The following is a 14,034-nucleotide window of genomic DNA, read 5'->3' as shown; positions in this document are numbered from 1 at the left end:
ATAATTTCTTTTTTATGTATGTACGTATGCTTTTCTAATTAAATTTATATGAAAATAATAAAATTTGACAATTTAAACAAATTTATCAAAATTTTTTTAAAATTAAATTATTATTACAACTTAAACTAATTTAAGATATAAATAATATAATATATATTATAATTGTTTTTTAATATGAAAATCTATAAAAACCATTATAAAATATCATGATGGTCAAGACAACTGGTTCAGGAAAGAGAGTGAAATCTCATTTTAGTTTTTTTAAACACTTCGCGCTGTTAAAATACTGTCTCGATTTATACTAGTTTACCTAACCGTATCTCCTCTTCTCGAAGCGCTCGTGTAGGTTATAAAAGGCTGGACAGGAAAACAAGCACGGAAAATGTCACGGCCTTCCTTGTCTTCCCTTCCAGCTTTGAGCAGCGGATATATATAAATATATATATAAATATATGGGGTTAAATAATCTTTCTTTATTATTGAAACAAAAATTCGAATGTTAAATCATCTTTTCATCGACATTAATGAAAATTTCAATTTTTTTTCTTATTTTTTTTTTCTATTGAGATTAGTTAATTAACTTTTGGATTTTCCTTTCTTTTTTACATTTTTGTTATTTTTAACTTAGATTCGTTATAATTTTTATATTTCACTATTACAATATTATTATTTTCATGAACAATAAAGATTCAAAATTATTCATTTATTGTTATTTTTAATTTCATCATTAAAATTATACAATTCAAAATTATATAATCTGAACAATCAAAAGAAAATATTGAGCTTTCACGAAAAAGATCGATATTTTGATATTTAGGAATTCAATTTCAATTTCAATATCAATTCAAAATTAATAATTCTCTAATTATTATCATGATGAAAATTTTTTTTTATTATTATGAAAATTTATATTTATTTATCATTGTTGCGTTTAAATCTATTATTGATCATTTATAATTTCTATTATATGATCAATATTAGATAACTTTACCTCATTGATCTATTATTTTATCATCACTATTATTATACGATATACAAACATCATAATCATCAAAATTAATATCTATCAACTATAAAATATCTTATTTTCAATTTACATGTCTTTTTTTCAAAATCATCAAATATTCATCTATCATGCATCAACAATTACATTACTCATCAATAAATTCATCAATATAGTATTTATACAATATTAATTTCAATGATGCGATAATAACAACGTATGTAATAAAATAAATAAATCCTTTTATCATAAATCTATTATACTCCGTTCACAAGTTCTTACCCTATTATATACTATACTTTATTTATATACTACTTATATACTTATATACTATACTTATTTATACTTTTACATAGTTTTTATCTTTTTTCTTATATATGAATATATAATATATATAATATATGAATATCTATATTTCTCGTATTATCGAACAAAATAAATCATTTCATTTATCCCATTATTCCTATCTCAACTTAATCACAAATAAATAAATAAGATATTTTCATTGATTTGAAGTTACATAGAAGAAAAAATTTAAAAAAAAAAAGGAAAAAGATAAAAAACAAGAAGATGGAAATGGCAGTCGAATGCTACGTATACGTAATGCATAGTACAACGTTATATCATTCGGTTATCATACCTTCCGAAAGATAAACGAAAAAAGAGAGATAACATAGTTTAATCAGTAAAAAAAAAATCATTTTTTATCAGGCACGTCCGTAACTAATCATCTAAACGAAATAAAGAGAGATAAAGACGGACATGGATGGTTCATATGCTTAGCTCGAAAGTAAATGCACTTTCTGCCGCGTTAACTGCACTTTACCGTTTTACTGGTTCGCACGGATCGCGATAAGCCAAAGAATTTTCTGCACGCGACCACGCGACAGTATTGATTAAAACGAAACTTGAGGTGTACGGTGAGCCGTTGTTTCACCCTATCCTTGGTTTTACCGCGCGGAAAAATAAAGACTTGACGCATTATTCATTAAAGTTCATCTGTCTGGCAATTCACAAATGATCATTAGATTTTTCTATGGATATATGTATAAATGAATTCAGAATTAAAGTAATTGTTTAATTTGAAAATTATATTCTTTTAGAATCAATCTCTTAGATAGATTATAATCCAATATTAATATTAATATTAATTAAGAAGAAACGATAAATATTTTCTTATTAAAAAGATTTTTACCGATAATTGTTAAAAATCTAAAATCTAAAAATATATATCTATAAATCTAAAATTTAAAATTTGTGTAACTAAATCTAATAAATCTAATTATTCATTTGAAATTGAAATGAGAAAATTATTAAAAAGTTTGATATCTATTTTTTTTTATTTTTTAATTTAAAGCTTATTTAGTAAGGATTCTAAAAAATTATTAAAATAAATAAATATTGCTATCCATATTTAAATTCATACTATATTGCAGAAAATAAGAAAATAAGAAAAATCAAATTTCAATTTAATTATTCAATCCATTTGAACGCTTCGATAATTGCATTAATATCTTATATCATTTATACCTATAAAATTGATAGATTTTTAAATTAGTTTAAATTTCAAAATTGTTTATTTTAAAGGATATTTTCGAGGACTCTTAAACATTCTCGATAGTCTTTGAAGATTATCATTAAAAAATATCACAGTAACAATTCATTTGAGAATGAATCGTCATTTGGTCATAATGAAAAATAAAATAAAGGTCAAAATAAAGTGAAAAAATGGAGAAATAAATATTTTTTTCATAATAAGAAACAGCTATTTATTCGCGCGCAGACTACAGAATATCATCTGTTGAACAAGTGATATACATTTTCATACAAGCATATAGCGTATGGTCGCCGGTACGTCTCGAGTGATCGATCTCACGTGGAAGCAGACTGCCATGTCGACATCGGCAGCAAGCTGACCGATGCCGCAGCAACGAGGTCGACCAAGAGGACGAAAACATCCCGGCTGATCAATTAACCCGAGAGGCCGAGTTGAAACGGCTTGCGGACGCTCTCGAACGAGAGAAAACTGACGGTGGCAGCCGGCGAACCAACCGAACGGTTCGTTTTTACGCACTGAAAGGCCAAACGACGTAACGCGTGACGGTGCCATTGCTCCTCTTCTTTTTCATCTTCTTTTTCTTTTTCTTTTTCTTCTTTTTCCTTCTCCTTTCTCTCTTTTTTTTCATCTAATCGTATACGCGCAAGATAATGATCGATTTCAAAGATGTAAAAACTTCTTCAATGAATACACGCATTAGCAATCACATAACTGATCGTGATCAAATATTCAATATTTTCGATTAGTTGCTAAATTTAAATTTAAAATAGGATAAAGCGATGAAACAATAGTTAGAAGATTTAAGCAAAAAATGTTTAGTCGTTACATTATCATTAAAATCAAGAAATACAATAAACGAAAAAATATATAATTTTCTGATAATTTTATCATTTAAATGATTGATAGAAATTTAACATACTGGTATTAGTAATTTTATACTTATTTTAATAGAGAATATATTTTTTGATAATATATTTTTAAAATTTTCTATATTAAAAATTTCAAAAAAATATAGTAATGACAATATATAAATATAATTATTCATTATAATATATATCGAAACATATCAATAGCAAAATTTAAATAGTATATTAAATTATTATGCTACCATTATAATATAGCAATACTATTATATATATATATATATATGTAACGATTACTATTATACAATACTATAACATTATTTTAAATTAAAATATTGAGCAATATTTAAATATATGTATATAAAATTGATCAGATTCAATAAACGATTATTTATTTAAAAAAAATTACAATTTCCTGTTTTGTTATTTTAATTTGTCTTAAATTTTTTAACTTAATAATTTTTATTTTTGTTGATATAAAACATATAAAAAATTCGAAAATTGGTAGAAAAGATTTTTAAAAATTTTTCAACATTTCTATAATAGAAGAAAATTTATATTCAAAGGTAATCTACTGAAAATAAAAATGTAAATAACTAAATATTTTTTAATCTAATAATATAAATAAAAATTCGTAATAGAAAACTGAAAATTCCTGTAATTAATTTGTTTATATGCAATATTATATAATTAACATATATAATGATTATAAATTTATAAAAATAAATACAATAAAAATACAATAATTTTTACTTTTATTTTTATTTTATGTCAAATTTCGTTTAATTTACATCTGTTTAGATATTAAAATATTTTTCAATGTTCTTTTAAATTAAGTATAAAATAAGTTCTTTTAAAATAAATATAGATATTTGTCAATTTCTTAATTCTACTTTGATAATTCAAAACAATTTTCATAAAAGATAAATTTTATAATAATAAATTAAATAATAATAAATTTAATAATACTTATTAAGAAATATCTATATATTATATTAATAATAAAATATATATATTAATAAAAATAAAATGATACAAAAAATTAATAAAAATGATTTTAAAACTAATAAATTTCAAATTAAAAGAAAAGAAAAGAATAGCAAAAATATTAAACTATGTACTAGATATTTAAAAAATATTTTATATATTTTTAAAAAATATTATACAAATAATATGTACTTTACCAAAATATTTTTATTTTTTAATTTTATTTTTGTCAAATTTGGTTATATGACATAAATGTTTTTAGTTAAAGTAAAAAAAATACATATCTACATAGTTGTTTTATAACAATAATTGTAGATTGTTTTATAATAAACTTGAAATAGACATTGAAATTTGAAAGTTTTAATTTAAAAAAAATTTAATGAAACAATTACTTACAGTTGATGTTGCCGGGTCAGCATGATTTTTTCAAAGAAATAAATACAGATACGTACATTTGTACAAAACGACAATAATGAATGTACACGTTTATACACGATCATTCAAAATTAACACTTATTTAAAGAAAATCTGTGAGATGATCAGTCTATAAATTATATCGGCACCACACTTAAATTGTATATGAGCGCGCACTTTGCAACTTTTGTATGCGAGCACAGCGAATCCCGATAATCGTTTCACGTTCGTAACACCACTCCGTTTGACATAATTTATCTGGTGACCCCACGGCTGGTTACTCGTCGGCCGACGCAAAGCAACGTAGGGAGCTGTTAAGTGGTGGGGATACGTCAGGGATAACGAAAATATATAGATGTTCTAGCAATTCTTTACTTTAAAGGTAAAACAACATTGATTGGTTTATTTTTTTCTTTGCTTTACGCGATTTAATAAATTTATTGAATTTAATAAATTTTCATATATATTCAAACAAATAATTCAATTTTAATATAAAAATTTAATATTTATTTATTAATATTTGGTCATAATTTTTTTTTAATTATAGAAAGACATTCTCAACAGTTTATATTTTAATATAATAATAATATATAATAATAATTTAATATGTTTTATTTTATAAAATATTATACGAATAATATATTACAATAATATGATAACTATTTTCTTAATTATTTTTAGTGCCCTCTAGTTATTATTCCTTTTAAATAAGCAATACATTAATGTTTTGTTGCATATCTTTATTGTCACTATTCAAGTTGTATTGATATAGATCATATGTTTTGATTCTAAATGCTTTGTAAATAAAAATTTTTTTTCAATTTATTGTAGAATACTTAGAAACTATATTAAAAAATGGAAAATGATAGTCCTGTAATATATGGCCTTGAATTTCAAGTATGCAATACAATTTAAATATTTATATAAAATATTTTAATTATTATTACTTTACAATATATTCTTCTCAATCATAAACTTTTGTAAATAATAATTTAATATATATTATACGGAATATAAATCTTATTATTCATTCTTATATAAATTTATAAAATTTTAAATTTAAAATGTGATGAAATTAACATTTGAAATTAATATATTTTAATTATTAATTAACCATTCATAATAATTTTCTTTTATAGACAAGAGCATTATCAGCTCAAACAGCAGAAACAGATATTGTTAGATTTTTAATTGGAACACAATCATTGAAATTTAATAACAATCAAGTTCATTTAGTAGAACTTAATGAAGAAACAGGTGGCTTAAAGACTCAAGTATTTCATCATTCTATTGGAGAAATTTGGTCTTTACAAGCTTCTCCTACTGATCCCAATGTATTTATTACTTGTTATAATACTTTAAATGGTAATTATGAAATTGTTTTTTTTTAATCAAAATAATAAATGTTAATTATATTTAATAAAACAAATGTTTTTATTCAGATAATGGTTCTTGTCAAATGAAAGGAGCACTTTGGAAGCTGCCAGAATTAAAAGAATATACAAATAATATTGAAAATCTCAAAAACTTAGCAGAAATTGATACCACACCATATGGTACAGATCTTAAAACTATTGCTTATCATCCAATGGATTCAACAAAAGCTGTTTCAGTTGTGGATAATAAGTTTATATTATGGGATTTAGCTAATAATGGTCCTCAGGTAAAAATAGATTTCAAAATTATTTATTAACAAGTATATTTTTTGTTATATTACTTTATTTAGGTTAGTACTTCTGGTACTTTAGCTAGTAAAGGTCAGCCTCGTTTTACAAATGGAAAATGGAATCCTCATAATGGTTGTAATCAGTTTGTTACATTGAATGAAAATAATGTTCGTGGATGGGATTTCAGAAATCCTGCTGAAGCTTCTTGGACAATTTTATCTGCGCATTCTCAAATAATTAGGTATAAAGTAAAATTTTAATTTATTTTGTATTGATTTTATATTTAATTATAAAATAATAAGTAATTAATATTACATTCAGAGATTTAGATTTTAATGTGAATCGTCAATATATTTTATCTACATGTGGAGATGATGGTTACATGAAATTTTGGGATATTCGATCACCTTCTGAACCAGTATTGTCTTGTATGGAACATTCACATTGGGTGTGGAGTATTCGAATTAATCGTTTTCATGATCAATTAGTTTTATCTTCAAGTAGTGATTCAAGAGTAATATTATGTAGTATTGCTTCAATATCTTCAGAATCTTTTGGACATATAGTATCCCCTGAAGATGATTGTACACAAAATGATTATAATTGCAAGAAGAACAAGTAATAATTAATAATTAAAATGATATTATAAATCAAATTATTATATTATAGAAAATTAAATTATATCATTTTTAGACTTGAAGATGGAGTTGTTGGTAGATATGAAGAACATGAAGATAGTGTTTATGCAGTTGAATGGTCATCTGCAGATCCTTGGACATTTGCATCACTTAGTTATGATGGTAGATTAGTTCTTAATAAAGTCCCAAGGAAATATAAATATCAAATACTTCTTTAAATGAAGACTAATTTATGAAGTCAAATGAAAGATAATTATATATATATAAGGGATTTACATTAAATTTTATTTAAATTGTTTAATTTCTTTAAAAACTGAAAAAGTTTTTATAAATATATAAATCAATTTGACTTGTGTTTATTTTATAATCGTTCTGAAATTTTACTTGCTATATTCCTTAATTGTCCATAAACTTTTGATGGAGGACTACCCAAAATTAAATTACATATAGCTCTTCTTGCTAACTGTATGTTTTGAAAAGAACCGAGTATATGAATTTTACTATCTGCCAGTACAATTCTAGTCTTTGTTACATTTTCTATTGTAAATTTTGTTCTTCCACTCTTTCCAGCCAATCTTCCAATTGCTCTAGAAAGATGGTCACCCTTTAGAGGTTTTACATCTTGAATTTCAAATGATTCTACAAATAAATCATCTAAACGTAACAAAGCTAAGGCATCTTCTACTTCAAAACCATAAATAAATGCTTTTATAAAATCTGCTCCTTTCTGCAGATTAGCAATATCAGGAGTTTCTGGAGCTGTTCGTAATTCTATATTTCGAGTTTTCAAATTAAACCTAATTTGTAATTGCAAATGTTCAACGATGGGTGTGAATATTTTCATCCAATTTTCTTTTAAAGGAGTATATCTATGAGCAGGTACAGATATCTGAAATTATTTTAGTTTTATTATTTTAATAAAAATATTTAACATATATAACATCAATAAAGTTCAAATATGAATCGAATTAAATTTTTTACCTTCCTTTGTTCATTGCCTTGTACAGTTTTAGCTCTTTTTGAGGTTATATACGAATTTGTTTTTCCTTCTATACCATTAATTACTTCAATCTAAAAAAAAGAAAAATAATAATAATAATATTAAAAAATTAAAAAATTTAGAAAAAAGAAACGTAGTTATTTAATTTAAAAGTCAAATCAAATATTATTCAAATAAACTAATATTTTAAAAATTTAACATAACCTTTTTACTTACTTCCATATTATGATTTTCATTTGCATGTCGCTTTTTTCTTTCTTTAGATTTAATAAATTCATTCGTTCCTGAATTATTCTTTTCTTCTTTATCTATACTCATTTTTAAGAATATAAATTTTATTTATTTACAAAATATAAATTGTATAATTAATTGTATAACACTGAATACTATCCCGTTTATACCGTTATGCTCTTTATATTGATATATATTTATAGTTAGATACGTATATATAATAAAACGTAAGCATGAGCAGTGACAAATTATAAGCCACGTGCAGTTTTCAAGTTTGTGCTGTAATTCAAATATTATATATATGTATATTTTATTATTATTTTATTATATATATATTATATTATATTTAATATTTAAATATAAAAAATTAGTATTTAAATATAAAAAAAAATAAATTAATAAATTTATATAATAAAACTATTATTATCTCTATTATATCTCATAAAAATATATATACACATATAAACATATATATAAGCACATGTTTATAATATTATTTCTATAAAGAATACGATTCTTAATTTTTAATAAATAATATTTGGCTTCTATTACGCCAAAGTTTGGCTATTCCTAGTATATATTTATATACATCATTTTTCTTTGCAATAATATATTTATATTTAAGTAAAAGATATTTTATATTAATCAAAATATATATTTAGAATAAACATTTAAGATATGTAAATTGTTATATTATAAAAATTATAAATTATTTATATTTTAGTATTTTTAGTTGCAGACAAAAATTATAATATTTGTATTTTAAATTATTTTGAATTTTTATATTTTTATATTCATATATTGTTTTGCATTTACGAATATAATAATAAATTTATTATCCGTATTGTATCTAAAAATATAAAGCTTTAATACTTATTAATAATCTTATAAAATAATATATAAAAAACAATATGTTAATGTTATTGATATTTGTAAAAAAATTTTTAAGCAAATTATACGTATAAAAAAATATACAAATATATAAATAATTAATTTGAAATATCAGATTACATAAAATATAAAGAACAAATTTTTTTATACTTACTATCCAAAAATGTAGATATTTTTATTGATTTATTTATTGATTTATTTATAAACTATTTTTAAAAAATTGATTTTTTAATTTGATAAATGAATTTGTTTTAAATATTTTTATTATATTTTTATTGTAAACAAATATTATTTATTAATCTTATAATATTTTAATAATTGTATTTTTTTGAAAATAATTTATTTCATTCATAATCATCTTTATATATGAAATAAAATCTTGTGAAATTGTTAAATATATTTATATCATACTTTCACAAAACATATTTTGTTTTAAAATAAATATATTTATAAAGATTTTAATAAACAAAATTGAAATTATATATCATTCATAAACTTTGAGTAATTTATAAGTAGAAATAATTGATAAATATTTAACATTATTTACAATTTACAAAAAATAAAAATCTGTTTCATATTATCATGTTTCAATTATTTTTATATTCTAAAACATTAAATAAAAAATGTTTTTGAAAAAATTATATTGTATCAAAACGTTTTAATATGTTAAATATAAAATTGATGAAATAAACATAAAAATTATTATAATTTTAAAAATATATAAAAAAATATTAATTTAAATTTTTTTGTATTTATTATCCTGAAAGAAAATATTTGCATATGTTTGCAAAATATTATTTGTTTTTTATCACAAAATAATTATTGTTAAATTATAACTAGAAAAATTGATATAACTACAGAATGTATTTTTCTATTATAAATGACCACAAAATCACTTTGATTTGACAAATATATATATGTGAAATATCAAAGTAATTCATGAAACTGGGTATGATACAAAATAAGCAATTGCATCTTTTTATAACACATTTTTCATTATCCTTTAAGTTTATGGTAATAATTAATAACAAGAAAAAAACCTTCGTCAATGTGTCTACAATAATTATTAAAAGGTACAATTAGCAAATTACTATATTGTGTATCCACTTTGTGTAATAATAGGTAATAATATAATTGTAATATTTTTCTCATAATCATAGCGCGATTTTCTTCTCACGTGCTATCATTTTCTACAAATATAATATTGTATCTAATTTTTTATTTATGTATATATTTATATTTATATATCCACTTGAATTATTATCAATCATTTACTTTTACTGCTATTTATATCAAATACTAAATTAATCAAATACTAAAAATACAAATGTTTTGTATACAGCAAGTTTTAGAGTCATCAAGTTTCACCTAGGAGCTGGTGATTTTAAAACGCATATTCATATTTATGATAGAATATTAGTGGCACTGCAAACAAAATTAAGGAGCTTGTAATGCATTCATTATACATACATACACATGAGCATAAAATTGAACATTTTAATTGGTATAATCATTATAGTCTGCATGAAAATAATGATACATTATGTGTTTATGAAGCACACTATAAACACCAATTATTTATTGAGCGTTACAAATACACCATCTTTTAAAAATGTGTTGAATATCAACAATTGTTACATATTACAATCAACTTGTGATCTTTGGTGTATTAGTATTATTTGTATTATAATACATACATACTACATATGCAATTATATGGCAGACAAACTTTAGAAGCTCCTTAATTATGTAAACATGCAAAATATTTACTTATTTTTAAAATATCTATATTTACACGCAAGAAAGCTTACTTCCTTTATAATCATATAAATGTGATATTCAATAATAAAATTATAACATAATAATCCCTAACTTACTTTTCTATTTTAAAGATAAAATATTGTACATCGCAATTACAATTTATTTCTTTCCTGCTGATTCTTAAATTGTATTATTAAATTACTGTACTTTATATTATATGTAATTCTATTACAATATAGGGCTGAATCAAATTAAACGCACAATTTGAATATTCATTTCTTTATATGTTTTATATACAGCATAAATTCCCACCATGTAAAATAAGCATGCTACTATTTACAATATACGAGTCAAGATCTATTGAAATAAATTTTGTTAAACAAGCAATGTTCTAACTAAATAATTTAACTTAATATTAAAAATAGAAGAAAATTTAACGAAATTATTCAAAATGATTTCATTCAAGGGATGAAATTTGTTAAAATTTTTCCTATTCAAAATATTATTGAACTCAATACTCAACGTTCATATGACAATATTTTTTTAAAAGATACTATTTGATAGCCATCAAAGCTTCTATAAAGAATATGAAGAAAATATTAAATTTTATTCAATTTTATTCTTTATGAAATTTAAAAATTATATATTAATTTTTATAAATTAATATAAAAATGAAGAAATAGTTAGAGGAAGTTTATTTTAAAAATTTTAAATATGTGATTCTAATTTAAATTAGAATTTATTCACTTATTAAACAATACAATTTTAATATGAAGGAAAAATAACCATAATATAATATTTTCTTCATTTCTGAAATCTAACCTGCAGATGCTTATTTACTTAAGACAAATAACGGAACGTACACAGAATTATGGAACAATTGCATACACATTACTGTGACATTTTAAATGCAGATTCTCAACATAAAAAAATGCTGTGATGGCTATCACAGGTTCATTTAAAAACTCCAACTCTCAACTGTATAATTTACATTTATACAATATAAAACTAGATTATCTGTTCACAAAAACAATTGTTCATATACAATAGTTCATATACATCACATATATACATACATAATATAATATATACGTATGCGTACACATTTTTATATATTTTAAGTGATGCCAAAAGAGTGCTTCTAGTGTCGTTAGTGCACAATCACAAAAAATAATTAATAGTATGACAATGTTGCACAATTTGAATTATTACTAATTTAATAAAAATTTAAACAGTTTCTATATACAATGAAGATGTATCTTTACAAGAAGTTATTTACAAAATATATTCATTTATATATTACCTATCAAATTAACATTGTATTATTCGTTTTTCTATTATAATTATTCTTATTATATTTATATATTTATGCATGATTTATCCCAACGTTTTGTTTATGTTTTTATAAATAAAATAAATCCTTCTTAATAATTCTATACTTTTGCCTTTTGCAATATTGTGACCCAAGACAACTTTTTGCTGAAAGACTATGTTCATTGAAATGACAAAAAGTAGGATTTTTTAATATATAATATAAATATTTGTTATAATAATAACAGAAATTTTTCATAATAAAGATAATTTTGATTGAATACATTTATAAAAAAATATGATTATTCTATATGAATATAGAATTTTATATTTTAGAAATTTTATGATATAAATATAAATTTAAATAAATATTCTAAATTATAAAATGTTACCAAAAACATTACTGTAATAAAGAATTTTGTATATAAGTATTTGTATAGTAAAAAAATTTATAGTGACAAATCAAAATTAATATAAAATATGAATCAAATATTTTTAAACAAAGTCTATCAGCAAAGTTGTCAAAGAGCAGCGACTCAAGCCCCACCAATCAATGAAATTTATCCTTGAGAAATGTACATTATTTATGGCAGTACAGTCAGATTTCATTTTAATGCATTAAAAATTTCGACTTTCTTTTACCATTATTAATCTGTATATATAATATTTAATGATATTTAAAAAAAAAAAAATTTAAATGTAAAAGGTATTTATTAATTATTTATTTATTAATTTAGTTCTTCATTATTTTTTATCGTTTTTAATTTTGATCAATAATCTATCTATTAATAAAATAATATTAGATATTCAATTAATAAAATTTTGTTTATATTGAAGATATAACATAATATTTTACAAAATTATTAAATAAAAATTTTTTTCTATTAATTAAATACAGAATTATACAAACTTGGCAAAAGAAAGTTGCACATTCAGTCGGCAGTTTTGGATCAGTTCAGTTACTTAAGATATAATGCATTGAGCAGATTATTCTGAGTAACTAAACTTTGCTGTTTAGGAGTAAAGTGTAATTGAGAACGCTTAGACGGTAACAAAAAATAATAAAATATTTTTTATTTTTTACTTTTATGATGAGCACTTTAAACATTTAAAAACGTAACAATAGTATCCTAATGCCTATAAATTTATTTCAAATATTTGCATAATATTATGAAATATAAAATTTATCTTAATGAAATTCAGCATATATTCTATTGCAACAAAAAATTTAAATACCATCCAGCACTCCACAAATACGATACTCCTGATATATACATATATATGTATATGTATATATATATGTATATATATATATATATGTATATATATATACATATTATACATACACATACACACACATATATATATATACACAGCAGCATTGTGCGGTATTGACGCATGCAGTTTCACCAGGTGGGGTCCAGCCACACGGCGATCACATAACCATTTGTAATAGATACACAATTAGTCGGATAGGCCTTGACGAGCGACGGTAGCTAATCACTGTCAAGGTCACTTCCCGAAGGTCATTTGTTTTCTCGGGATATTCGCCTCCGTTTTGCTTGCTCCGTTGCTTCAGCTGTTACTAAAACAATGTTCCCGCTGTACGAGGTGTCTTTAATTAAAATGGTATGTGAAATGTATAATTTATATACATAAAAGATAATAATAATAATGTAAGTAATAATGCATTAAATACTTAACATAAAT

The 14,034-nt window shown here is 22.0% G+C and overlaps 4 protein-coding genes across 13 annotated transcripts in view; 1 reads left to right on the top strand and 3 right to left on the bottom strand.

Annotated features, from left to right (window-relative positions):
* The window catches only part of LOC102679702, a 47,686-nt gene extending 42,559 nt beyond the window's left edge, over positions 1-5,127 (bottom strand). For 2 of the 4 annotated variants that reach the window (XM_031511984.1, XM_006618805.2), the window contains exon 1: positions 4,808-5,125. The gene's annotated coding sequence lies outside the window, so the exon portion shown is untranslated. Of the gene's footprint in view, positions 1-4,807 lie in introns of all 4 variants that reach the window. The other 2 variants (XM_006618806.2, XM_006618807.2) reach the window with 2 other exon arrangements.
* Positions 5,128-5,545: 418 nt separating this feature from the next.
* Positions 5,546-7,443, top strand: LOC102680262 (EARP-interacting protein homolog). The gene is made up of 6 exons (XM_006618811.2): positions 5,546-5,722; positions 5,965-6,190; positions 6,268-6,488; positions 6,552-6,733; positions 6,814-7,110; positions 7,186-7,443. Exons 1-6 carry the CDS (start codon positions 5,681-5,683, stop codon positions 7,346-7,348), a joined length of 1,131 nt encoding a protein of 376 aa, XP_006618874.1. The 5' UTR covers positions 5,546-5,680; the 3' UTR covers positions 7,349-7,443.
* Positions 6,753-8,560, bottom strand: LOC102680397 (RNA-binding protein pno1). Its single transcript, XM_006618812.2, has 3 exons — positions 8,347-8,560; positions 8,112-8,201; positions 6,753-8,019 (listed from the first exon to the last, which is right to left on the bottom strand). Exons 1-3 carry the CDS (start codon positions 8,446-8,448, stop codon positions 7,492-7,494), a joined length of 720 nt encoding a protein of 239 aa, XP_006618875.1. The 5' UTR covers positions 8,449-8,560; the 3' UTR covers positions 6,753-7,491.
* Positions 8,561-13,415: 4,855 nt separating this feature from the next.
* LOC102680856 (putative mediator of RNA polymerase II transcription subunit 26) overlaps positions 13,416-14,034 on the bottom strand; it is a 12,465-nt gene continuing 11,846 nt past the window's right edge. For 4 of the 7 annotated variants that reach the window (XM_031512015.1, XM_031512014.1, XM_031512020.1 and 1 more), the window contains exon 11: positions 13,416-13,939. In XM_031512015.1, coding sequence (XP_031367875.1) covers positions 13,851-13,939 — 89 coding nt within the window. In that variant the 3' untranslated portion in view covers positions 13,416-13,850. The remainder of the gene's footprint in view (positions 13,940-14,034) is intronic. The other 3 variants (XM_031512021.1, XM_031512018.1, XM_031512019.1) reach the window with 3 other exon arrangements.

This window comes from Apis dorsata, unplaced genomic scaffold, assembly GCF_000469605.1.
Source record: "Apis dorsata unplaced genomic scaffold, Apis dorsata 1.3 scaffold_376, whole genome shotgun sequence".
Classification (NCBI taxonomy): domain Eukaryota; kingdom Metazoa; phylum Arthropoda; class Insecta; order Hymenoptera; family Apidae; genus Apis; species Apis dorsata.
Note: the sequence above shows the minus strand (reverse complement) of the source record. Positions and strands in the feature narration are given on the sequence as shown.

Coding starts and splice junctions, on each gene's coding strand:
- LOC102680262 (XM_006618811.2), top strand. CDS start 5,681: ATGGAAAATGATAGTCCTGTAATATATGGCCTTGAATTTCAA. Junction 6,191..6,267: donor TTGTTATAATACTTTAAATG/GTAATTATGAAA, acceptor GTTTTTATTCAG/ATAATGGTTCTTGTCAAATG. Junction 6,489..6,551: donor TAGCTAATAATGGTCCTCAG/GTAAAAATAGAT, acceptor TACTTTATTTAG/GTTAGTACTTCTGGTACTTT.
- LOC102680397 (XM_006618812.2), bottom strand. CDS start 8,448: ATGAGTATAGATAAAGAAGAAAAGAATAATTCAGGAACGAATGAATTT. Junction 8,202..8,346: donor ATGAAAATCATAATATGGAA/GTAAGTAAAAAG, acceptor TCTTTTTTTTAG/ATTGAAGTAATTAATGGTAT. Junction 8,020..8,111: donor AAGGCAATGAACAAAGGAAG/GTAAAAAATTTA, acceptor AAATAATTTCAG/ATATCTGTACCTGCTCATAG.